Here is a 14,630-nt window from a genome sequence, read left to right on the forward strand (position 1 = left end):
ACTTTTTGTTCTAAGCTATTCCACATCAAATTTAACTCGATTTCATTGGAATATATTTTTTTTTTTGTCAATATTCAGCCTGAATTTTGTGTGGTTCTGACGATGCGTTCAGCAAGAAATTTTACATCAAGCTTTGAATTGTTATTTTTCATCTGCTTCAAGTGGAGACATTTCGCATGACACTGTAACATCCAAGTTCAAAATTTCATTTTGATTGAATCTGTAGTTTTGAAATTATCAGGAAAAATATTTCAAACGGATATATTTGAGGAACCCCATGAAGAAGAGAAATACGGAATTCAAGATCTGAACCTACCCTGAAAATATCAAGTTTCTAGAAGACGCCTACAGAATACATATAATCATGAAGAAATCATAGAGCAATCTATTCTAGGAGTGTCTGCTCAAAAATCGAAAGATAGAAAAAAAATTCAATACTTACCTCGTAAACATGTTTTCTTTCTGCAACTTTCCAGAATAAAAAAAATCTTATAGATATGGAAAAGACCATAAATCAATCAACAAATAAATTTCAAGGATATGAACTAAGAGGATGATGATAAATGAAAGCTAGTGTTGATTTCAAATTCGAAAATTATATTTAATGTCAACAAGTCACAAAAGCGTTTAGTATGATTTATACATATATTTATTGTTCACAATTTACAATATAACAGATCTTTGGCGAGAGAAAAACATTTATCTTTTGCAACACAAACGAGTAGGTTGTATTTCACAGTAATATCACGTTCATAAATGAAAACTGGGCTTAACAATGCTCAATTCAAAACGGAGGTTGACCCTATTGATATGTAACGCAATCTATATCATTTTCTCCTCACCTAAATTCTGTCGGGATAGAGTAAAATTATTTATAATATGTACAATAAAATTTCAAGCATAATTCTCTTAATCCACAGTATTTACAGAGTACAATTTATGCAAATAACAATTTTCATCTTCCTATTGAAAGAAATATTGAATCACATAAAATTTAGCTTTTTTAAAATTTTAAATGACTAAAAAAATTATTTTACAAGTCTTTACAACATCACACATGGGGCCTTGCGCTAGTGATGTAACCCTGGGTATAAAAGCGCTGGGCCCCACCTAGCTCAAACTAAGCCAGGTGATTTCACGTCCATGCCTGTAACCATATCGAGACCCATATTAGAAGATGGTGGAGGTGTTTGGTTCATAGAAGCAGGAGAGTTTACGTTGTTCGTTAAATCACTTTGACTGTTCTCTTCTGAGTCACTGCAAGACTCTGAACTTCCCTTCTTGCCAGTGCCGTTGTGGGTCTTAACGTGCTTAGCTAGGTGGTCTGACCTCATGAAACGCTTGTTGCATATCGGACAAGCAAACCTTTTTTCTCCCGTGTGAGTTCTCAGGTGTCTCTGCAACTCATCGGACCTAGTGAACCTCTTTCCACAGAACAACCAATTGCAAACGAATGGTCTTTCACCAGTGTGCCATCTCAAGTGAGCCTTCAAATGTGAGGTTTTACCATAGACTTTGCCGCATCCGGGTATGTGACAACTGTGGATGTTCTTCTTCCTCAAATGAACACCGGCTGGACCTAACCTCTCGGCTTCTTGGCAGTTTGGACAGTCGCAAGTTGCCCTACCGGTATATCTCCTCTGTGACCTTGGAGAAGGAACTTGTGGAGGTAGACTTCCAGCGCCTCCTGTTGGGGAAGAAGCTGGTCCTGTGTGTAGACCAAAAGATGCTGTTACACTCTGCGCTCCAGGCAACATGGACTTGTAGGTGTCTTGGAGAAGGTGTTGTCCTGAAGACAGGAGATGGTTTGAAGCTGCCAGGGAATGTGTGAGACTGGAGTAATCTGAAGAATAATTCGCTGCCGCCATCTGAGCGTGCATACCAGCTGCGCCACTCATATCTAACCAACTACCGGCTGTTGAGTGGACATCCCACCAAGCGTTCGCACCACCGACAGAATCACTTTTAATACCACCATGATGTGTCGCGGTGGACATCGTGTTGAATGGCCATGACTCGTATGGATGCCTGGAGTACACTGAACCTAACGCAGCGTGATGAGCAGTAGCTGCTCCTTCAACTTTGCCAAGAAGCGAGCTCTGGTGGTGATGCATGTGAGAGTTGTCAGCGACTGAAGGTTGTGTGGTGGCTCCAGGAAAATACAAATCACTTCCATATGAAGCAGTGGTGGGGACGCTGGCGCATGAGGTCATCACTGCTCTGCTGGTGTAAGAGGTGTTGCCTGAAGATGATCGCTGGGAGGCCAGAGAGTTTGCTACAGAAACGTTGGTACTTCCCGGCGAAGGAGCACCTTGTGGACTCTTCTTCCATGGGTGGAAACCCTTGCCGACGGCTGCGTCGGCCAGTGGTGGAGGTGACTTACTAGACAGTTTGTTGCATTGAGCGGCCAACATGGCCAGTGGCGTGCCTCTCAAACTGGGGTGATCCTGAAACAAATAGATGAACATTAGTAATACATTCTTTGCAATTGAATAAGAAAAATAATTGCACACATTTGTATTTGATATTGTTTATGAGGATTGATTATGTTTTTGGAAGCTTTGATGAATGTTTGCAATGATCCTTACACTTAATCAATAAATAGAAGGGGAAATGGAATATTGTCATCTGACTTCAGTCTATTATGGCAGAATCTTCTACTTATCCGATTTAGATTAAATTTTGTATGGATACTCATGTTGGAGCATTGTTCTCTAGGAATTTCAGATTTTTCGAATATATACGTTGCGCATTGAATTATAACTTTTCTGGAGTTATAGTGTTGTGCTGTGTGAAAATAATGTATTGTGGAGGATAGATCTCAGAATGAGAATAATGCCACACCCATTGACAGAGTGTTGTTCTTTAATGATCATTGCTCTCATGATTCTCAACTGATAATATGTCTCGTCTATTACGAGAAACAATGATAACTGTAAGATTCCAAAAAAGCTCATACATTTCATTCTATAGTTTAGTCTACCATGATGGTCAGTTCTGGTGATATATTTTGACTATTATATCGTGTCTATTCTTATAATATTATTATTATTATTTTTTTTTTGTAGAACGTCCGTGTGAGGGGAAAACCATAATAGGTAAAGATAACTAACTGTTTGATTATTCAAACAGAGAAAGGTGAAGTTTTTTTTATATGTATAATGTCAGGTTAGTTGAAGTTGAAAGGCCCGATGCTGTTTGACAGTTAGGTATAACAATGATTTATCATCAATGGGTTGAAAAGGTTGAATTGAACATTACCTGTTTCGAATTCACGACCTTTGTAGAGTTTTAATTACCAACAGTTGATATTCTGTTGTACCTTGAGATCTGAACACCAAGTAATTCAATCACGAAAAGCGAAAATTCACAGGAACAACGTTTCGTGAGCAACAAGAATGAACTTCTTGAGATGGGCGGTCCGAATTTTCAATCTGGCAGTGGTTGATGAGACCATATGGAAGATATACTGATATGAAATACATGCATCATCCTCTACCCTCATAATTTATTCATGAAACTCATTTTAGCTGCATAAATTTGTTCCCCCGAACAGTAGCTACCAACATGAAGAAAAGAATTGATCTCCGTTCTCTCTCCTATCTCGATACGGCATCTTGGCCGCGGCAATCAAAAAATGCCACTGGGCGTATTGAATTTTATCGAATATTCTCTCGTGGTGAGGACACCACTCAAGGAACCTTTGAGCCTTCCGATGCCTCGGCGGACAAAGGAGTCGAGAGGCCTCAATGGCATTAGGAGCCGTCGGACTGACAGATCCGTCTGAAATGGAGCCCTAATTATTGTACGTCTTCATGTTGCGCCATAAGCGCCGCTAGAAGATGACTCTTCAGACGTTTCAAAGGCGATTCGTCCTATTAATGACGGTGCAGAAATCGATAATTGTGGTGCCAGTCTGTGATCTATGAAAAATGATAAAGTAATGAAAATAACGAGTTGTATTTACGAACTCATCGCTCGGCTGAAGAGTCTGATGGGTTGGAGACGTACGCGTATACACCGAAAAATGCTATAAATTATGATCGTAATCATTAAAGTTAATAGTCGAACATCGGATTTGAGGAAATAAGCGGCGAGGCCAGCCAAGTTCGTTTTCTGGCATTTCGAGTCGATAATGAAGACGATTTTGATCGAGGTTTTGATCGATGGAGCGATTCGTGAAAGGATAAGGCTTAGGTTTTGTTATGTCATTTTCAAAAATAAACCTTCTGGAATTCTCACGGTGAGATGTTGAAGTGAATAATTGAATGAAAACAGACATAAATCAGTAGCAAACGAAGTTGAAATCCTGCAAATTTGATACTTTTTAATCTATCAATGTCTCTTTAATTTCATGTCTCTTTCCGAGCCTATCTTGAAATGAGAAAGCCTTCGAGCTTGTTTTGGCCTATTGAGTTAGGTATGAAATTCAACCGCGCTTTTCTCGCTGTACATGTACCAGTGTTTTTCCATATTTTCAATCGCAACTGGATAATCGGGGTGTAAAGTATTTAAGATGTCTAAAATTCTGGCGACTCTACTCGGCATGGGTTCCCATTCCTTTTTCTTCCTTAAGGCACAAAGAATTAACCAATCAACTGCATCATTTCAAAATTTTCATTTGTTCTGTCAAAAGAATTTTGTTTATTGGTGATTTAACCTCAAACCGAAATTAACAGAAAGACGACGTTGGCGCCGCCTAGGGATTCACGGCTTGGCTTGATTTCCAAGCTACTCGGCTTCAGCTTGACTTGATTTCAAATCAAGCTCAAGTTAAGTAGTAGTTTTTCAATCTCAATTCAAGTATTTATTTATGAAGTACTTGAATCATATCAAGCTACTTGATTTTTGGCAGTAATGAAATGAGAAAGAACATTGCAAAAATCACTTTTATTTATCAATTAAAAGAACCGAAAATATCAACGTTTTTGAAATAGAAATTAAATCACTATAAATCATAACAAAATAAAAAATAATAAAAAAAAACATCAAGTCAAACATTAGTGTCACATCAATAAGAAAATGATGAAATGGAAATAAACCTTGCAAAAAACTATTTTAAATAAATAACATTGTGCTTAATCACAAATGGCCATCGTTTGAAGGCCTTCAGCCGGAAACTATCTTATTTATTAAACTTATTGTATAAAAGAACCGAAAATATCAACTTCTTTGAAATAGAAACATAAACCATTAATCAAATCGCTATGAAGCATAAATAAATAAAAAAATGAATTCTCAATATTAAGAAACCTCCAGGCTTCGTTTGATTTTATAATTTTCCATCCAGGATCTAAGATACATGGGGCATCTTAAAGATGAATCAAAAATACGAAAACTAAAAAAGAACTCGAAATGAAAGAGACAAACATTAATAGGTTCTAACAATTCGATGTTTTTATTTACCACAATTTAATCATCACACTTGTACTGAAAAGCTTCGAGTGATTTTATTCAGTCACTGCAACTAATCCTATGCAGCCACATAATCTCTCCCTGACCTACCCATTAAAACGTTAAATTCCATACGTAAATCTTCGGGAGCCGGTGTAAAATCACCATTAACCCCGCGGTAATCAATGCATTCCTAAAAAATATCCGCAACTTCACATCACTGGGCATCCAGTTACAATTCGTCATAAAGCTTGGCGTTCATTAGGTCCTCACGAGGACTAATTAGGTGGCACCCGACTGCAATTACACTCCTGCTGCAAATGATGTCCGGTTAATTGCTATAGAAACAGAGACCATTGTAAATTACGGCGCCGATAGTTGCGGTGGCCGGTTCAACTTACTCTATGCGGTCGTGTAATGCCTGTGGTCTAATGAATCGGATTCTCTATGAAACCAGAGATTTATGTCGCTCCGATTATCTATGATCGCTCTGCGAAATTGGACGTGTAAAATTGACCTCTGTGCTCTCTGACGTCAAAGGGCATGTAAAGTTTTTTTTTCTATGGTTTGTTATGATTGTTATGAAGTATGTCGATTTTCTATGATCGGTCTGCGAAATTGGACGGTGCGGCGGTGTAAAAATTGACCTCTGTGCTCTCTGACGTCAAAGGGCATGTGAAGTTTTTTCTATGGTTTGTTATTATTGTTATGAAGTATGTCGAGTTCTTGATGTATTATACATAATGGGATAAAGGATACTTCTAAGATGTCCAAAACACTGGTGTGCTCACTTAATCCTGAAAAACCTTAAGATTAAAGTGGCGACTTTTGAAGGAACCAACCTTCTTGGATTTTTATGGTATTGGTCCCATTTCACTTGATTTTCGTATTGTTTCTTATGGCGGCGCAGGGGATTCATCAAGCCAAGTAGCTTGACATTTTAACCAACTACTTTACTTGAAAATCAAGCTCGTGAAAAATTAAATACATACTTGAACTTGACTTGATTTTTGATATTTTTTGCTTGATATGATATCAAGCTACTTGATATTACTTGAACTTGATATGCACGCGTCGCCCGACATATATTTCTGCAATCTCGTGCGCCCTTAGACTAAATAAGGGGATTCCCTGAGCGCCGAAGGACTGAAGCATTCGCCAGTGTGACTTTATTAGTATTTCTATGAAATCTATTGGTAGATTTTGGTAGTTTCAGAAATATCTTTCCAACCTTGGCCAAAATGGCCAAGGATTTTCATTAACGACAGCATCTTCAGCTCCTGTTGATAATTCTTTTCTTATTTTTGAGCGGTCATTTGCAGAATAAATCGCTTTGACAATTATAGTCAATTTCACGAACTCAAATGATTTTTTTAAGCGTTTAATATATCGTTCAATTTTCAGTAGTGGCATCATTTTTAGTAATCATATAATCTAACGAAAATAACAGCTCATAATATGAAAACAGCCAAAACAGCGGTCTATTGAAAATGAATTTATTATTGGAAAATACAATGCTCTGATACAGAAACATACGAATTACTGAACCTTTTAATCTTGTGCTCTTAGTGAAACATCAACTTATCGTCTCTTGAAGAAATCCTGTTGTATATAGAGTATTTATCGATCGGTATACATAATGCGCCAACCGGTATGTCTCGATTATCGACCGGTATAGTTCAATTATCGATCGGTATAGTTCAATTATCGATCGGTATAGTTCAATTATCGATCGGTATAGTTCAATTATCGATCGGTATAGCGTCAAGAAAAATGTCGGACTATCAATGTAATCCAAAAACGTGAATTCATCAAAAAATATATACATATAAACCGATAAAACCTCCTATTTAATGAATTAACCTTCAATCCAGATAAAAATCACCTCAAATAACATTGCACCCTATCAAGAAAAATTGTCAGCCGCCCCACAATCGATCAACCGCCTAAACAGACGTCCGAATCCTCACAAACCGAGATTTACGCGTATAATAAAAACTTTCACGCTTATTATGATTGTTTGCTGTGCATTAAGGCCCACAATGAGAGGTTATCGCTACTTTTGACGCGGAACGCTACCTGGCCCAGTTGATTAATGGCGTTACCGTTCGCAGAACGCGAAACTTTGTTGCATGTGCAACTCTGTGCTCTGCGATCTGTGGTCCCGGCCAGAGCGGCCCTAATCAACGGCATAATGAAAAGTTGGCGCCTACGAGTCGCCCGCGAGACACGCACAGCCACACAAAAAGAATAGAAAAACGTGAAGAGTAGTCGTGTTATTATGAGGCTGAAGGTCCGACGGGAGAGCCGAAAGGACGCTAATGGACTGTACCCTTTGCGCGGCGTTGCCACGCTGGGCTTGTCATTTTTCATTGTGAGGTCGGGACAGTCGTAGCAACAGTGGGAAGTTCGTAGGTGATTGTGATCTTAGGGTGTTCGGTTTTACATTAGTGACACTTATGGCGAAAAATTAAGAAATGTATAATTTCATTAAAAAATAACGTAGAAATGAATATCATACCGTATAGTTTGAATGTGCATTCACAGATATTACTTGTGACCTGAAATTTTCTTCTTGATTGGCTACCTTTCATAAAAAATAATTTTTTTTTATCATGAGAAAAATCCAAAAAGACATATTGGACCGTTAAAATTCCAAACAGAAGGTCAAGTTATGAATAATGCCTGTAAATACAAGGGTTCTTACTCTAGACCTCTGGGTTCTGCCTTGTTGAATGAGATTAGCCAAACTTCAGTTTCTCTTGGTTCTTTCATCGAATTCCGCTTACCGTTTTGCGCTTCTTATGGAAGAGCGCACTATACAGAAGCATCAACATTGTTGCTAGAAATGGTTCTATAGTTCCATTGAAATTGAACGTGTTATACTTTTTGTGTCCAGACCAGTTGTTCAATTTCTTTTGACAAAACATAATACGTTCCTGCAAATGATTCAAAATATGCGTGTTAAAATTTCTAAACAGAGTTGAGTCTGAAGAGATATTGAAGGTTAAGTGATGCTACATTCGTTGTTAGAAAACACTGTCTTTTCATGAAAAAAAAATTGCATCAAGCAAATCCATCGACAACAACGGTTAAAAGGTGCTCCAGGGAAGGAAGTTTGACTCAAATGAAGAAGTGATTACCAAGGTTGTAGACTCTATTCCACCAAAATAATGATCGTTGTCACAAATAGATAAAAATCATGGTCAAATTAAACGAATTGCGCTTCCAACTGCTTTATCACCCAGCTCATTCTCCAGGAGAAAGCTCAAATGCAGAAGTCATTGCCGAGATTAAAGCTCATTTCTATAGCAAAAATGAATCTTTCTACAGAACAGGCATTGAAAAGATAGGAGCGAAGGGATGCTCCTCTACTTTGGAAATTCGACTTAATTCGTCAAAAAAAATTGTGGTTTTAATGGTACAATCTGGGACATTTCGAGTGAAGTGTTACATACCCCTTATTGTGTATTGTCAACCTAACTTACAGAGAACCAGTAGGTCGTCTCTACATTCCGATAGTTGAATAATCAAAATGAAGGCTAAATAACACTCAGAGTTATTCACAAAGGATTCAGAGAAACTAAAAAAATATTTTGGTGTCAAATTTTTCGTCAATGAACCTAAATGCTACCTCTAAGTTTTGAGAGCTAAATTCAGTTGGTGTTAATGATAGGTGATGAAGAAAGTAAGTATTCAACGAAAATTTTATTGGCAGACAATTTGGCTGTATTAAAAATTCTGTTGAATTAAAGTGAATAAATCAGGTAGTGTATTGAATTTGTAGTTTGCAATTTTTTCGACATTTGCTGTAAAACGGAATTAGGATTGTTTTTCGAGGGATATCAACCAAAATGTTGACATTGGAACTGTCATTATGACTAAACAGATTCAAATGGCACGATATAATCAAAATTTAAATTCAGATGAGTAGTAATGTTTGTGTTTAATTGCAGATCAGAATCCGAAAACACCTCTTACTACCATTGCGCTAATCCACAAAGAGCTATCGTTTCAATTATAGCCTTTCTATGTTCTCAGAGCATCGAATAAACGACTAGATGGATTTTCCCTAATCTATCCACGCTTAATCGCGGAAAAAAGATTGTAAATTGTTTAGAGCCAGACCCGATAAGTGGCAAGATAATAAAAAACATGAAAACGAAAGAGCTGTATCGAAACAAAACCATTACACTAACGACACCTAATTAGTTTGATGTCTCCAAGTACGCGTATGGCCTCAGCCAAAACACAAATTCATTATTCCGTGAATAATTGATGAATCCTTCGTGAAATGGAGTGTTAGATGGAGGTGTGAGGGGTAAATCAACCGAAATGACTTTTTAATAATGATATATCTGCCGTAATAAAGAATAAACAAGGATGAAATGCCGCAAATAGGGAAAAACGCCGAACGGTAATGGGGAATTGATTGGTGTACGGACAGACAGACAAACTAGACAGCTGTGACGTCGAGCGTAGAATGGCGTGACACATATGGCCGACTTGTTTACTTGTTTTGTGGGTTATTCGGAAACCGCTAAGTTGTTCGAGGTTTGGGGTAAGGCCAACCCCTTTCGTATTAGCTGGACTGGACAAAATGGAACTCTAATTCGCGCTCATAACCTTTAAGTTTCATTGAACCGTTTAGCAACATTGGATGAAGATTCTCAGGACAACAAATTCATTATTTCTGATAGATAATTGAAGTGATAACTCAGTTGAGTTATGAAATGAAAGACAAACCTATGACATAAGCCACGATCATAGAGTAATAAACATAGATAGAGGAAGTATACGCAATTTTTACACGTCCCCAATATGGTTAGATTATGTTGTTGGATTGTGATATATTTTCAAATCCACAATTTTATTATATCGTTATGAATGTATATTATCTTGAATGAAATATATTTATTTCAGTGATTCCCGATTGAATATGCAAATTTGAATATTTGGAATCCGATATTTTTCCTAATTGTCGAATTTATAGTATGCAGATTATTCATTATTTTCTGTATCTACCTGCTGAAATCCAAGGTTTGGCAACTTTTGCTCTCCTAGTGTCATCGGTGGTTTCACGACGTTTGGTGCGCTCGAAGATTGTTTTCTGAATTTATTATGTATTTAAGTATTTATCCCAATATATTTTGAGTTAATATCAAACGTTGATTCACTTTGGGACATAAGAAGTGCGTTCTTTTTGGAGAAACTCGCGAATTGAGTGAAATTTCGTATCACTGATATGTTTTAATTTCCGCACGCTTCATGCCAAATTTGAAAATGACATATACTCCCTCTATCTAAGTTTATTACTCAGAGGTCACGATTACGAGTGACATTTTATTGGATATTGTTGGCTGTTTCAGCCGTCATAAATTGGTAGTCTATTATGATTAGAACAAGTTTCATAGTTTCTCTGTTTTTATTGTGTAACCGAGCAGTTTCAAACTCATTTCAAGTTCATCTTCAGATACTGCAATTTCTACAAAGAGTACAGAGTATTTATATGGATTCAGTGACACAAAAGTTGATAAGAAAACCAAAAAAGCGCTATAAAATTTGGTGGAGAAGGTTTAAACATTATGCAAAATGGATATTTTGGAATAACACAGTTTTGTTCGTTCAATCATGATTTCTCAACTATTTCTGTTCTCTAGCCCATACATTTCGATGTATTTTAAAAAGTTGAGTCTCTGGTGTTTTGATTCCACAGGTATAGTTTCCGTGTTGCCAATTATATGGTAATCTATGCAATTTGTTGCAAAGGTGGAAAAACGATTATTTTTGTCAAAATTCATTCGATGCTTGATACATCTACATAGTTTCGAAAGAACGTCTCGTCTTTTCTATATGTAATTCATATTGCAAGTTGAACATGTTAACTCATAAACTCCTGATTTACTTGTGTTAAGGCTATTATTCAATGCAAAAGATTCAACCCCAAACACAGGTAATTCAGAAGCTTATATGAGTTAACATGTTCAACCTTCCTGTTTTCGTATAATATACAGGAGCATACAAAATAATTGCGTGTTTTTCGTTCAACATTGTCCTATATCTGCTTACCATCCGAGCGTAACTAGGTCCCATGTTTGCAACTGTTCAATCATACTTGATCCCACTCATAACAGACCATAAGAGGATTAGTCGTTACACTGTTGACAACAGCTAAAAGCACAACAAGGATTCCATACAATAATCCTCTACCTGCGCTCTTGAAAATCTCGAGTGTTGTCAGTCACTTCAATGGGCCTTAGCCCTGTCGCTTTCGTATCCTCTGAATGGCACATTCTTCGGGATCATCCAAGCATGTTTTTTGCGACAGTTTCGTCCTGTGACGCAACGGGTAAAAGAGGTATCCTTCCCGAATTCGATACTTATGTGGATGTACGAATTTATAAGCTCACCTGTACCATTTCCGTGGGTGTAGGTTTTGATATCCGATACTATTACGATTACTCGCATTGATCAGGAGATTAAAGATTTTGAGAGGGTGATCGGGTCGTTTAAAACGTTTTATAAGGTTCACACGGTGTATTTGATCCTTTCCAACCTGTTACAATGAATCAATAAGGTTCATAGGGTATGAAAAAATTAGGATGTCGTGAAACTTGATATTGGATTTAGTGTTGCTATCTTTTATTCTGATCTGATAGAGGGTGAGGAAATACACTAGTATTACAAGTATGGATTTTATTTTCGCATCCTGCTTCAAGGTGAACAGATCGCTCTATCATTTTGTTACAATATGGGTATTTTTCGATTTTTGAGCTGGGAACTCCATTCTTTGTATTCGTTTTGGTGAAAAAAAAGAAGCATGCGATGGAGCGAAGAAAATTACATGAAAAGGGTACTCTTATCCAAATACAAAAAATTTTACCGTTTTCGAGATAATTGATTTTATGTAGACATATGATATCACCAGATTCATTCATCGCGAGATTCATCGATAACCATAGAAGTAGTTCCAAAAAAATCATGACGCGCCCTCTAAAAACACCCTTTATAACAATATCAGAAATGTAGAAGTTTGAGAAAGAAAAGGTATTTTAACAACATACATTTATGAATGAAATTTCAATCTGGTGGCTTTCACCGTTTAGAAGTTATGCGGAGAATTTTTTTAAATTTTATCAACTTTGGAAGGATATATCTCTCTTAATATGCATTTTGGGCCATAAGTTTATCCATCAAACTATACTTATTTTTTAACGTTCTATCACCCCCAGAAAGCTCGGTACACATTTCTGACTCACTCGGTATAATATGTTGATATTTAGTGACATTTATCAAGGAGACTTTTTCAAAATAATATAATCAAATATAATGCTCCTTTTGTGCACTATCGAGGTTCCATAAGAGTCTTAGAATATACTTTTTGTATTAGTCAGTTCTTTTTTCTATTTTATTCTTATTGTTCATTGTTATTTTTTATTGTTTTATTGCAAAATTCATTAGAGATTCTTGGTTATATATTTTCAATTATTGTTAAATCCAACAAACAAACATTATTAGAACTGACAAAATGAAAAAAAGTTAGTTGACTTCTCGTTAGTTCGTGAGTATATTATTCGAAGATGTAAAAACTTCTCCAAACTGACGAATACAAAGTATTCATTGTGCTCTCGTGAACCCGAACTACTGGAACTCACACAGCACTTGTTGTGCCTGTGGGAAAACAGGCATTATATAAATCATAGCCACTAAATTCGACCCTCATCAACATAAGAAATGGCCATCAGTTCGAAACCGTAAGCAGTTCCAGGAACGAATGGAAATTAATTTGGCTACTAGCGTACTTTCGTCGTTTAATAATTATTTGTCAATCTTTTTCCCCCTTATGGCCCAAGGCCTACTACGCCGGTCTTTGGTAATCTCTGCTACCGATTATCATTTTTTTTTCTACACACTGATTTATTCGAAAATTATGCGGTAAGATATTTGGACGCGTTGTCTTTTAATTATCCTGCCTTAATGTGATGGTGGGAGAGCCACATCAGGTAAATTACGATTGGGGCCTTTGTCGGGTGAAATATACCGGTTTTCCTTCGGGAAATTCTAGAAGAAAGCGTGAATAATCGATTCTAATGAGCACGGAAATACGTTCTCATCCAATGTTGTATATCACTCTATTTCAAATTCCGTGTCATATTTCAGTGGTCATTGATTAGATCCCTGGGGAAGCCATTCATTCAGCTTTTAGAATTGAATTACAAGAAGTACGCTTTATATCGACAAGTTTTCAGGAATACTAAAATATAATAGTAAAAAGAGAATATTTTCGTGCCTGAACCAGAGCCTTGAAGCACACCATGGTTCTTGAATAATTCACAGGTTTCGTCAATGATCTTTGATATTTCGTCGCTGATCTTGAGTCATAATTGTAACTTTCCTCGTGATTCATAATTTATTTAAACATTTAACAACCTTGTTTGGTCCATTACTAGCCTTTCAAGCAAAACGGCAAGAATTATTCGAGTAATTGGTATTTATAATCAGGAATTCGAGCAGGTCTCTCATACATTCATTACGAAGTCATAATCTCGTTTGCAGTGAACGCCTATGTTCAATTTAGCGAGAACCATATAATATTTCGTTTTTTTTTTCAGAGTTGACAGAGTAAAAGGCAGAGAAAGTTGTAGCCGGGTGTAGCCGTTCCAGGAACAATCGGTGTTATTTATATCTGGTTTGTTAGGAGGAAATCATCTGGTGATTCGACAAGGATTTGAGATCATAATCCATAATGCAGGAAATCTAACATCGAGGAAGCTTGGAAATTATTCAGGGATATTTTCAATTCCATCCAAAAAAAGTAAAATTCAATGAGAACAACAAAAATCTTCCGCAAAGTGACATCATTGACGTCACTAGGAAGTATTATTGATTCAGTCTTTTTTTTGTGAAGATTTTATTGTAAGTGATTAAGTTATTATTTAATAGTATTTCAAACTTTTTTTTCATATTCTCATTATAGGAATCTATTTGAGGCAGAATTCAATACTGCTTTAAATGTCCTTTTTATAGGGAAGATGAATTGGTTCAAACTGTCGAAATAAGTGGTTTATTCAATTATAGATTAACAAGGAGACCACGGATTCGGCTCTGATCTAGTGGATTACTCAAATGAGCTAGTCATAGAAGAAGGAGGTTTGAAGAAATTTATATGAAGATTATAGGAAAGGAAAAAATATTAGGAAGAAGTTCACAGTGTAAGAAAATAAACTTATAGAAGA

General features: G+C 36.6%; 1 protein-coding gene across 3 annotated transcripts in view; it reads right to left on the reverse strand.

The window, feature by feature from the left end:
• Positions 1-576: 576 nt before the first annotated feature.
• LOC123680386 (transcription factor Sp9-like) overlaps positions 577-14,630 on the reverse strand; it is a 54,365-nt gene continuing 40,311 nt past the window's right edge. For all 3 annotated transcript variants that reach the window (XM_045618266.1, XM_045618264.1, XM_045618267.1), the window contains exon 2: positions 577-2,447. In XM_045618266.1, the coding sequence (XP_045474222.1) occupies positions 1,116-2,447 (1,332 nt within the window). In that variant the 3' untranslated portion in view covers positions 577-1,115. The remainder of the gene's footprint in view (positions 2,448-14,630) is intronic.

The sequence above is a fragment of the Harmonia axyridis genome, chromosome 5 (genome assembly GCF_914767665.1).
Source record: "Harmonia axyridis chromosome 5, icHarAxyr1.1, whole genome shotgun sequence".
NCBI lineage: Eukaryota > Metazoa > Arthropoda > Insecta > Coleoptera > Coccinellidae > Harmonia > Harmonia axyridis.